General features: G+C 37.5%; 2 protein-coding genes across 5 annotated transcripts in view; both read left to right on the top strand.

The window, feature by feature from the left end:
* LOC106960133 (hemicentin-1-like) overlaps positions 1-13,078 on the top strand; it is a 59,930-nt gene that overhangs the window by 6,923 nt on the left and 39,929 nt on the right. The window lies entirely within an intron of this gene.
* Positions 2,059-13,078, top strand: part of LOC106960358 (sialic acid-binding Ig-like lectin 6) — a 21,869-nt gene continuing 10,849 nt past the window's right edge. The window contains exons 1-6 of one of the 4 annotated variants that reach the window (XR_001427545.1): positions 2,059-2,267; positions 2,580-2,984; positions 3,263-3,580; positions 3,698-3,973; positions 4,226-4,331; positions 9,436-9,503. Coding sequence is in view for 3 of the 4 variants with exons in the window: in XM_015053425.1 (XP_014908911.1) it covers positions 2,207-2,267; positions 2,580-2,984; positions 3,263-3,580; positions 3,698-3,973; positions 4,226-4,331; positions 4,423-4,528 (1,272 nt within the window). In the remaining variant the exon portion in view is untranslated. Of the gene's footprint in view, positions 2,268-2,579; positions 2,985-3,262; positions 3,581-3,697; positions 3,974-4,225; positions 4,332-4,422; positions 4,572-9,435; positions 9,820-13,078 lie in introns of those variants that run through there. The other 3 variants (XM_015053434.1, XM_015053425.1, XM_015053445.1) reach the window with 3 other exon arrangements.

The following is a 13,078-nucleotide window of genomic DNA, read 5'->3' on the forward strand; positions in this document are numbered from 1 at the left end:
TGTGTTTATATGAGCATCACCAATATATGTAAAAGTGGATGAGGTTTTAAGAAAAAATATATGCAAGATGCTTGTTAAGCATGCATACAGAACAAAACACTTGCATAGCTTTTAGTAACAGCCAGCAGAGGGCAGCCTACCGCTAACATAAAGAGACTGCTGTGCTCAAAGCAATGGACAGTCAAAAGATTTTTTATATTTACAGTTTCAGTGTAGTAGCTAAAATAAAGTGAATGATTTGGCTTTTAAATAAAACAGTTTCTGGTTTGTTCGGTCATTTTTCATGTGGATGTGGCTTGTCTTGATGAGGTGAAGCTTTGATCAGTGAATACTGACTGGATGCATTGCTCATTCCATCTGTTTCCAACACTGAGACACTGTTGAAATTATCTTTATATAAATGAAACTGTAAAACACAGAGTACATGTAATATTTGTTGCTCTGCTCTGGGTCTCAACTTTATGACAGAAAAAAAATCAACAAAACCCAAACGTGCAAGTGAAATTGTCATAAATTCACCTGGGAAGAATTTGAATACAATTTATAATAGTTGACATGCAATTATTACTTAGTCTTTCTTAAAATCTTTGAAGCATTAACTACAACAAGGCAAGCAGAACAATGCAGAAACAGAATGCATGTCACCATTAGCATTAAATTGTGTGATAAAGGATTATTAAAATAGGAAATCAATGTTGACACACTATACAATGCGTGAGAATGGTTACATGATGGAGCTCATTACAGCTCAAGTATACAAGAGCTCAACTATCGACAAAGTGCTTGTTGAATATCTCACCATACCACTCCACATGTGAACTGGAGTTAGATACCAACTCATATTAAGTACAAGTGAGACTTCTGACAAAACAACTGACATAGTGACATCTAAAACACCATGACGTCCACAGGCACAAAGGAAACCTCTGGTTGTTGGAAAAACAACTGTAAAGGATGGAGACTTTATGAATCCACCCTGCAGTGTTGGCAATTTCCCTCCTTCACTCATCATGTGGGTTTAACAGTCACCTAAACGACATTATTTTCAGAATTACAGCTGATTCTGTCACGTTTGGCATCTCAAACTTGCCATCTTACAGTCATTAAGAAGAAGATGCTATCAAGACACTTGTTGAATAATAGACTTACTATTATAACCAGAATTGCTGCAGTGGAGATGGAAAAGACTAAGTAGTCCAAGGTGAGTCATTTAATCAAAGATAGATGGTGGCATGTGGTTTGATAGATCAGATGTTGGAGCAACCAGACAATGTATGTCCTAAAAGGAGTCAGTGGGTTTTTAAGTGTATAAGTTGTCCCACAGAGGTTTCTCTAGCAAACAAGAGAACAATATTTCCTCATGAACAGTCTTCATGAGGAAAAATATGCACTTGTTAGATTAACTTTTGTTCACCATAAAGGTTTACGAATTTTGAAGATGATGATGTCCCAGTTAGCCTTAAACACATGGTGAGATGGTGGGATACAGCTCTGGGATCTAGGATCTGGAACTGGAGCTCCCTCAACTGGAAGGAATGGGTAATACATTTAGGAAGACAAAAGGTAAATGGGGGAAGTGAGGTACTAATAAGTTGATACAAATGGTCTTTTCAGTTGTTAAAAATCAGTGTCATCATTAGAAATATATATTTCTGCATTTGTCAGCTGAATCAGCTCTCAGAAGACCATTCTGTTAAAACTGACTTTGCATTACTCTCAATGAGGTGGTAAAAACAGCCGAAGCTGGACTATGTGTTACGATACCATGTTCCTTCACCACTACTGACGGATTTACACCAAAAAATATTGTCTGGTTCAAATGCGAATCTCTGACATAATATTTCACAAATCACAAGGTTCCGTCAGCTCAAGTCATAACAATCCTGGGTTTAAATCATACTGATTAAGACTGTTGGTTCCAGTGAACGTTGCATTAATTAGGATGTTAAAGACTACTGCATTAGAACATAGTGTTAATTATACTTTTAACTAGTGTAAAGATCTGTCTTAATTTATCTGACTGCCAGAAAGAGCCACTCCTCATGATAAAATGTCTCAATGGTATAACTGAGTAAAAAAAAGAAAAAAAAACACTTCCTGTATTGCTATATTTTGGCATCTCAAGACTGAACTTCCCACTGAAGCCATTTCTGCATTTTAATGCTGCACTGAAGGAACAGGAGAGTAACCACGACAGAATCAAACCATGTTCACTTTCTTCTGGATGACATTGCTTTTCTTTTTGTGGGGTTCCACCAAAAACACAGGTATCAGGAGCATTTTCATTCTTTTTTCTTTTATTTTATTATGTAGTGCTTAAAGCAGTTTTTATGTGATAATGTTTAACTTTGATATTAAATCAATTTGTTTAGGTGATTAATGTAATCATGAAATGTTTGTTTATTCCTCTCAAGTTTTTAAAAACTTATAATCCTGACACTGTTACACAGTTTTTTGTTTCTGCACTAATAAAAATTATTAGTTAGATGAAAATAGCCTCAGTTTGCAAAGGTTTTGTAGTAGATGCCACAGTTATAACAAAAACAAATGTATTACTATCTTTTCTTTCACATTAACAGTTGAATCAGCCCTTGGAAGACCGATCTGTTCCGGTGGATACTGCATTACTCTCAATGAAGGAGAAATAACAACTGAAGCTGGACTGTGTGTTGTGATACCATGTTTCTTCACCATGGCTGATGGATTTACACCAAAAGCTATTGTCTGGTTTAAATGTGAACCATGGAGAAGGAGATGTGGTGATTCTGATGTAGTATTTCACACAAATCATGACAAGGTTCCATCAGAATTTCTAGGACGAGTTTTACTGTTGGATCCTGATGTGAGTCAGGGGAACTGCAGCATCATGATCAATGACCTCAACACATCTGATTCTGGATCATATCAGCTCAGAGTTAATGGTTTTTACCAAGGAATGGCAGATGGACTTACGTTCCCTTCAAGAACAAGTCTCTCTGTTAAAGGTATGAAACTCAACCTCAAAAGCTACTTCCGTTTGTTAATTTATTGATGTGCATACATTTATTTTATGTTTCAAGTTTTTTTTTTTTAAGTCTATGTGTCTAAAAATTCACAAGAAACTGTCTTCGTTGATCTCTAATAGCAGACCATAGAAACTGCATTAATATTGAGTTAAACATGTTCAATACTTTATTGCTATAAAATGTATATCTTCCATCTAAATTTAAAATACTTGATAATATTGCCTATTGATTTTATTTGCCAACCATGTCTTCATCAGGTCTATATCAGAGACCCACAGTGATGGTTCCTCCACTGACTGAGGGACAGCAGGCCACTCTGACCTGCACTGCTCCTGGTCTCTGCTCTGGGTCTCCTCCTACCATCACCTGGATGTGGAGAGGAAAAACAGAGGACTATCACGTCACAGGAAGCACGTCTGCTTTAAAAACCGACAATCTGACTGCAGTCACACAGAGACACAGCTCAACTCTGACCTTTAAACCTTCAGCTAAGCACCACAACACCAATGTAATCTGTAAGGTCAGCTTCCCTGGTAACATAACCACAGAAGAGTCAGTTTCTCTGAACATAAGCTGTAAGTATGTTTTTTATCTTAGTGACGCTCAATGTTTTTCTTCCAATTCTATAAATATGAAGTGTAAAATATATATACCACAGCTATAAGATATACTACAAACACATCTGCTTACAGTGTTGGCAAAAATCCTGAACGGCTCTGGGTGTGTGCAACATGCAGAGGTCTTAACTTGTGTATGCATCAGTGAGGGGTTTCCTTCACCCACCATCACATGGCCACTACTAAAGGACCACACTGAGTACTCTGTCTTCAACATAGTGTCAAACCACACTGTCAACAGCACCCTGTCTCTTAGAAACCCTGGCAACATCAGTGTTGAATGTTTTAGCAACAATGAAAATTGGGAAGTCAAAGAAAACCTAATGGTGCGTCGAGAGCTGTCAGAAGAAGGTACAACTTCCTTTAAACGTGTATCTGGCATATGTATTTCCTCTTTCTAGATCAGAAACAGTGTGCTTTATGTATAATTTTGTAATGTTTGGGCAGATTCAGATATCAAAACAAAACATTACATTTAAAATTACGTTTGAGTTCATTTCAAATCAACTTTTTAAGCTTCCTTAACTCAGATGTATATAAACCCTTCATTCAAACTCTGCTCCACAGAAACCCCAATTCACATGTATTTCTGTCATTTTACAGCTGATCATGAGAAACATGTTTCTGTCTTTGGAGTTCTTCCCTGGGTCATTGCTGGTGTTTCACTCTGTGTGCATGTTTTCTGTATGATCTACATTTGGCACCTTTGGTAAGTTACATGATGTTTATTTCATGCTTCTGAGGCTAAATTACAGTATATGGGCTGTACAGTTGAAATAACGTGTTTGTTTTCTTCAAAGGAACACAAGAAAAAAAAAAAAACTCACTGAAGATCAAACTTATGTGTCTCTGCAAAAACGTGATACCTCATCAGAGTATGATGTTATTGTCCAACGACCACGCTAACATGTCTCCAAAGATTGCGCTCACTTGGATCTTACAGATTTGATACACAATTGCTAAATACAAAGATATAGTAACTGTCTCTGAATAATAAGAATTGCATAGGTTTGTTTTTCTGGAGTGCAGTCCTTCATTAAATAAAGATGGATGAAAGAGATCTATGGTTGGTCAGTTTATTTCTCGCCAGTACGGAAAACAGTCCATCACCCCACTGGGATCTGCTTTGCTTTGAAGACACAGAGTGGAATTGCACACATACACATCTTCTTTCTTGCAGAAAGAAAAAAAAACACACACTTCCTCTAATATGACCTCCTTAACCTTCCTTAAAGGAAGGAACAAACATTTAAGATAAAGAGTGCATACATTCAAGTGAGAAAGCTGTTCATAGGTGTGAACACTTTCCATAAGGTTATAGAATAAAATTCCTCTACAGTTTGCTAATTTATTTGTGGTCCCTTTGCCCTTTTCCTCTCTTCAGTTGGGCAATTGAAATTAAATATCTTTTTTGTATTTTATTTTCACAAAATATCTTTTTTATGTTGAATATTTAATCATTTGTTGTAATGCCCAAACTTTTTGAGACCTTGAGCTACTTTTTCTCTCACCAGCCGGCTGAGCGCTACCACATGACACTGTCATGTCGGGTTTTAATCGTCTGACCCACATGCAAGAACACCCACGGTACAAGGGAAATCAGTAAAATGATATTTATTGCAGAAAAAACCACAGTCAGAAAAAAAGGGGGAAGAAACTGGTCCGGAGTGGAATCGGTGCTTCTGGGTTGGAACTAGAGGGTGAGAGAGTATGGTGAGTTCAATGACCGGAGGGAATAGCAAACTGCAGGGAAAAACTGAACATTCTTACTTTTAGCTGAGACGATCTGGACCAAGGGGAATCTGATGGTTCCTGGCCGGATATCTTTAAGTTGGGTGTTGCTGCTAAGCTTAAAGGTGGCGGGGGCAGCACTGGAGGGCGGACGAGGTCAGGTCGAGTTTCTTGATGGCAGGAGAGAGGAGGGCAGCCTGCGTGGAGATCTGGTCACAATGGTGGGGAACAGGGACTTGGGCATCCGGTGGGCATATTCCACCAGCGTCACAAGGAGAGGAAAGGTTGTAGGAGGAGAGGCTCTGCGCTGGAACTCCACAAAAGGGTTTCACAGCTTCTACAAGGAGAGTCCCTGTGGAGGCACAAAATAAAATCACTAGGAGTTCACAAAGAGCGATCACTGGAAGAATTCAGGTGGCCTGTAATACCAAAACTGGCAAAAACACTCTTGCACTGGTGTGTAGGCTGCCTCCTCTTCTTATACTCCTAGATGAGATCATGCAGAGCAGGTTATTCGCATCAGCTGGCCCACACCCTCCAGGAATAACCGCCAGGCGCCCCCTGAAGGATGGACGGAGAAACAGCAACCCCAACAACAAAAAAGAAACACCCAGGAACCCAACAGAGACAAAGATTGTAAATGAAACTCTATTGACTTCTTTTATGCAAGTTATAATACGGGTCTTTCTTTTATATAAGTTATAATACGGGTCCTTCGAAGGCCACGAATATGGACGACCAAGGGTGCGTTCACAATGCAGCCTGAAGTGACTCAATTCCGATTTTTTTTGACGGAATCTCCATGGAGATTCTTTTTCGAATCTCCATGGAGGCTCCACCATAGACATAATATAAGCATAGACGCCTCATGAATTCTGCTCAAGCTAATTACTTATCTGTCAGGTTTCCGATATGCGTCCCCCCCAATGACAGACTCGTTCCTACGCCCTTGTCCTTAATCATTTATCACATCTCTTGCTGAGATGCGCTGTACTGCAGTTACAACGGTTCGCCACCAGTGGGCACATAGAGCACAGTGAGCAGCACTCCTGACTCAGCGAGCCAACGGCAACTTAGCACAGTAACGGCTGGTCAGCGGAGACGCTCACTGTCGCTCTTGTTTTAACAGGTAAATGTCAATTAGCGCTGCTATTTGTGTTGACGGTCTCTTGTGGGGGAAGTGAGCTGGAGTGGCGAGATATATGTGTGGAAGATTCGTGTGAACAATTCTTTGATTTATATTGTAAATATTTCTTTTTTGAATTATATTGTAAATATTTGTTTGTGAGGAGAGCCAACGGCAATTTAGCACAGTAACGGCTGGTCAGCCGAGGGGCTCACTGTCGCTCTTGTTTTAACAGAGTTCCTCAAAATAAAAGAATGCAACAAACAATGCTTTAGCTCTCAGACTGATGAACAAAATAATCAATGTTCATGTCTGTCGGTGTGTGTGGGAGAGTTAAAGAGAAAAAAATCAGTGCTTTCTTGCTGAACAAAGTTAAATATCAATTCAAACCTATAATGCCACAGAGGTGCAGTGTATAAATTGTCCTGATGATTACAAATTTTAATTATTTACAGTCACATTTATTTATCTTTACAAAAAAGATGTAAAGTCATAATTAGCAAAACTTTATCTAAAAAATTCATAAAGTGCAGCAATAGCAAAATGAAATCCAGTAAAGAAATTTGGCATTGTATGTATGATGTTATGTCTGAACTCTGCTTCAGTTTCAGTATTTTTCTGAAACTCCTGGATTAAAGTTTCTTCCCTGTTTGGAATGGACTGAAGGTTTCAAGCTTCAAATCAGGATGTTTGTTTTCATCTGGTTAATCGTGTTTCTCCCTTCTAACAATGGTAATGTATGAATCTTCTCATTTATGAACATGAATCAGTACTAAAATTAAACACACTAAATGTATGTATTCACATTTGCTTGCTACGATATTTATAGCAAGTCCCTCAAGTGTATATATTTGTTTCACAAATTTACACATGATTACAATGTATTTATTATGTGCAGATCACTCAAGGAAAAAATAATGGTTAATGTTTAAAAAACCTTATAAATAGAATCTGGTTTGTATAAACATTGACAAGAAACTACTTTGACAATGTTTCATTTCATTGAAATATTTTTTTTAACAAATCCTGAGTTTAATTATTTTCTTACTAACAGATGCATTGCAAAGGGAAAAGTCCTGCAAGCCTGAAGGTTATTGTGTTACTTTCAATGAGGACGAAATAAGAGCAGAGGTTGGACTCTGTGCTGTGATACCATGCACTTTCACATCTCTCTTTGCACCCGAACATATTGTTTGGTCTAAATGTGATACTGCCAGATGTTACCATCCTGAGATTATATTTCACTCTGACAAGAACAAGGAAAACATTCAGCCTGGGTTCAAAGGTCGAGTGTCACTGGTGGAATCGGATGTTGCTCAGAAGAACTGCAGCATCATAATCAATGATCTCAAGGAATCTGATTCTGGAAGCTATCGGCTCCGAATTGAGGGAAAAGCAACAGGAGAAGCATTTTCATATGAGGAAAAACCAACACTATTAGTAACAGGTAGGGAAACAAAAAAAAAACTTCAGTATAATGTCACATTATATTTCTAAACATGATAAAAAATATTTTTCTTTTTACTTTTTTTATTAACCTCTGAGATAAGATTGATTGTAAAAGTTTATTTTTGACAAAAGTAAAATTTTCATTTGTTTTTCCAAGTGTAAGACATCATCTAGTTTTTCAATCTGTGTCATCAAATTTAAGATAATAAAACTAACTGGTTTTGTGAGTTTTCATTCAGTGAACTGTTTCCATCAGAACTGAACCAAAAGCCCTCAGTGATGATTCCACTGACTGAGCGACAGCTGGTCACTCTGACCTGCACTGCTCCTGGTCTCTGCTCTGGGTCTCCTCCTAACATCACCTGGATGTGGAGAGGAAAAGGAGAAAAAGACTCTTTCATCAAAGGAAACATCACTGCTTTAAAAACAGAGAATCTGACTGCTGTCACACAGAGACACAGCTCAACTCTGTCCTTTAACCCTTCAGCTAAGCACAACAACACCAATGTAATCTGTAAGATCAGCTTCCCTGGTAACATAACCAGAGAAGTGTCAGTTTCTATGAACGTAACCTGTAAGTATGTTCTTTATCTTAGTGAGATTCAATGTTTGTTTTTTTTTCTTTCCAATTTTATAAATATGAAGTGTAAACTATCTATACCACGGCTATAAGATATGTTACAAACACATGTGATTACAGTGTTGGCAAAAATCCTGAAAGGCTCTGGGTGTGTGCAACATGCAGAGGTCTTAACCCAGGGGTGCCCAATCTTTTTGAGAGCAAGATCTACTTTTTCTCTCACCGCCGCTTGAGATCTACCTCATGACACAAAGACATAAAAATTGCAGATTAAACTCTATTGACTTATTTTATATGCGAATATGCATCAGTTTTAGCAGAAATAATAAAGTGACAGAAAACCTAACGCAGTTTCTTCCTCAGTGAGATTCTGACACTGGGAGCAGGTTACTGGTTTCTCAGTCAGAAGCTGGTTGCAAACCTGAGGCCAGCAGGTGTCAGTCAGTCATGGTAGATCTGAACTTTGATCTCAGTATGAGAAACTAACCAAAGGGTAAAGGCAAATCTTCGGAAGTCAGGATTAATTTAATTAATTAATTAATTAATTAATTAAACGTTTGGGCAGATTCAGATATCAAAACAAAACATTACATTTTACATTATGTTTGAGTTAATCTCAAATCAACTTTTTAAGATTTTAAGCTTAGAAGCTTTTAAGCTAACTATTCAAACCCTTCATTCAAACTCTGATCCACAGAAACCCCAATTCACATGTATTTCTGTCATTTTACAGCTCATGAGAAACGTGCTCCTGTCTTGGTAGTTCTTCCCTGGGTTATTGCTGGTGTTTCACTCATTGCACATGTTTTCTGTTTCACCTACATTTATCACCTTTGGTAAGTTACATGATGTTTATTTCATGCTTTTCAGGCCAAATTACAGTATATGGGCTGTACAGTTGAAATAATGTGTTTCTTTTCTTCAAAGCAAAACAAGAACATAACCAAAACTCACCGAAGATCAAACTTATAGGTCTCTGCAAAAACATGATACATCAGCAGAGTATGATGTTATTGTCCATCGACCACGCTAACATGTCTACAGAGATCGCTCTCACTTGGATCTTACATAAAGGAAACCATATGTATATTTTTTAATCAATTTTAGTATTTTACATGAAAAAGAGGAGTGGATTTATGTTTTCTAGAAAACAAAAAATTATTTGATCCACAATTGCTAAATACAAAGATATAGTAACTGTCTCTAGATAAGAATAAGATATATCATATAATATAACAAGAATGATGCATTGCATAGGTTTGTTTTTCTGGAGTGCAGTCCTTCATTAAATAAAGATGGATGAGAGAGATCTATGGTTGGTCAGTTTATTTCTCGCCAGTACGGAAAACAGACCATCACCCCACTGGGATCTGCTCTGCTTTGAAGACACAGAGTGGAGTTGCACACACATCTTCTTTCTTGCAGAAAGAAAAAAAAAACACACCCTTCTTCTAATATGACCTCCTTAACCTTCCTTAAAGGAAGGAACAAACATTTTAGATAAAGAGTGCACACATTCAAGTGAGAAAGCCGTTGGCCATAAGTGTGTACTCTGTCCATAAGTTTAAAGAATAAAATTCCTCTACAGTTTGCTAATTTATTTGTGGTTCCTTTGCTCTTTTCCTCTCTTAGGTTGGGCAATTGAAATCACATATATTTGTTTCTATTTTATTTTCACAAAATATCTTTTTTGTGTTGAATATTTAATCATTTGTTGTCATGCCCAAACTTTTTGAGACCAAGAGCTACTTTTTCTTTCACCAGCCGGCTGAGCGCTACCACATGACACAAAGATTGTAAATGTATTGTATTTTATATATGATTATACATCACTTATAGCAGACATATTAAAGAGATAGAAAATCTAACTTCTGACACATTGAGGGGGTTGCTAGTTTGTCCTAGTCAGGCCAGCAGGTGTCAGTCTTGAACACAACAGTGGTTGATAATTTCACACCTGCTCTGCTAGTGACCTCTCAGATAGTCGGTCTGTTGGTCACCTATTTTTTGTTAATGGAGCCAAAACACACAGAATCGGCGCAACACCTTATTCAAACAATAATCACAGTAACTATTCTTTTTGTGGGATTATTTATTGAGTTCTTTTTCTTGTCTTTTAAAAACATTTAGGATCTTAGTGAATATTTTGATTTGTGTGTGAGAAGAGATCGTCTCACCCTCCTGGTGGAGTTCAGTTTTTTGTCACCAAAAGACGCTACTGCCGAGATCAACTCATAACCTTCCTCAGATCGACTAGTGAATCGTGACCGCTGTATTGGGCACCTCTAACAGCAGCAATCTTATTTTGCATACAGCCACAAATGTCAATTTAAATTTTCAATAAAGAGACTCGGTGAAAATTAACTCTTTGGTGCAAAACATTGATTGAAAATTGATTTATTCACTGCATGTTTAAGTCTGTTTGTGTAAGGCTGAGATGGAACTGTACATGAGAACGGCCCTTGAAACTAATCAGACTATCAACACAAAGGAGATACAATCAAAACTGTCAGTTATTACCCCGTGATAATAACTCAGAAATAGTCCAAATAGTTTGGATGTATTCTTTTTATTTCTTTCCTTTTTACGGAAAGTTTCTGTTTATATCATAGGTTTATAGGTTTATTACACTTGGTGTAAGGGTTTAGAAAGACAAACCAGCATAAAATGGGAAAATGTATAGGTAAATATTAGTAACTGTTACTTCTGACTGCCACTTTGACTTTGATTTTTTTAATGACAGTAGGGACTCTAAAGTTTCAAGTGTTTAGGGGTAGGAGTTTATAAGTTCTCATTTCTTCCTACCCCATTTTGAGCATGATATGTTAACTGAAACAAAAAAACTGTATTTTCTCTTCTTTTTTATGCACTTCTTGTTACTGTGCACTATTTTATTTTTATATTTGTATCATGTTTGAATAAATTTCATTTCATTTCATTTCATTATTGTACATTTCTATCTTAAAGAAAAATATATAAAACGTGTGATATTTCACAACAAGATATTAACATACATGGAAAACCCTCACGAAAGCCTTATGTAATAACAGAAAGTATGATGGCCACAAAAAAAGGCTTACAGTATTCAATTATGCCGCATGAACCGATTAGTGCATTGTTGCAAGAGAACGTAAAACCTATTGCGAGGTAAGGCAAAGGAAAAAAACATATCCCCATGTTCCTCAGAGGGCTCTGTAACATCAGACCTGCAGAAAGGTAATGAGACAGACAATTATACTGCTGTCAGAAATCCCAGTCCAGCTAGATTGCCTGCAGTTGCTGCTGAACAGTCATGAGAATACACAATGAGCAGCAGAGGACTCAACACTCTATTTGGCAATGATCCTTTACTTAAAGTGGAGTGGACATCTTTGCAGTTTTGTGCTTATAAATGGTAAATGGCCTGAAGTCCAGATGATCCTAAAGTGTTCCACACTACATTCACTCACTCATCCATTCATAAATACATGAATGGATTTATGTATCCATAAATTTGTAGTCTGACAAAAGTGAAGCTGATCTTCATATGGCCCATTTGATAAATCACATTATGTTGATTTTGTGTTCCCATGCCCAATTATTTTATTAGGCTGTATATTTGCAATAACAATGTTTTTCTTTTTTTCAAAGGAACACAAGAAAAAAAATGCAAAGCCCACTGAGAACGATCAAACTAGCATTATTCCTCAAATATTCTTTTATTGATTTCTACCTCAAATAAGAAGCTAAATGAAAATGATAGACCACTAAGTTCAATAATGTCTGTGAATTAGACACATAAAAACAACGCTATGAAAGTTGCTAAGTAGCTTTAGCCGCAGAAAAAGAGCAAAGCTTCAACATACTTACAAACCAACTTCCGGTAACTACTTTACCACGCCGTGAAGATGATCAAACTCGTGTCTCTACAATTATGGATTCATTCATTTTTCCCCTAAAGAAGGAGCTACTGTAATCGAAATGGTAGACTTGAAGCACAATAATGACTGCAATTTAAAAGCATAAAATATAATCTAGCCAAATTTTCCATATCCTTAATCATTTATCACATCTCTTGCTGAGTTGCGCTGTGCTGCAGTTACAACGGTTCGCCACCAGTGGGCACATAGAGCACAGTGAGCAGCACTCATGACTCAGCGAGCCAACGGCAACTTAGCACAGTAACGGCTGGTCAGCGGAGGCGCTCACTGTCGCTCTTGTTTAAACAGGTAAATGTCAATTAGCGCTGCTATTTGTGTTGACGGTCTCTTGTTGGGGAAGTGAGCTGGAGTGGCGAGATATATGTGTGGAAGTTTCGTGTGAACAATTCTTTGATTTATATTGGAAATATTTTTTGAATTATATTGTAAATATTTGCTTGTCAGGAGAGCCAACGGCAATTTAGCACAGTAACGGCTGGTCAGCGGAGGGGCTCACTGTCGCTCTTGTTTTAACAGAGTTCCCAGGCACGTGCAGAGAGGGGGGCTGGGGTTGCTTGAGCACCTGCCCTTTTTGCTCCTTGCTCCAAAGTGCCCTTTTGGTCAATTTTTTTTTGTATTATTAATTTCAAAGCCCTCTTCTGACACATAAT

Source organism: Poecilia latipinna, unplaced genomic scaffold (assembly GCF_001443285.1).
Source record: "Poecilia latipinna isolate Pla-1442-1.1 unplaced genomic scaffold, P_latipinna-1.0 Scaffold54, whole genome shotgun sequence".
Lineage (NCBI taxonomy): Eukaryota > Metazoa > Chordata > Actinopteri > Cyprinodontiformes > Poeciliidae > Poecilia > Poecilia latipinna.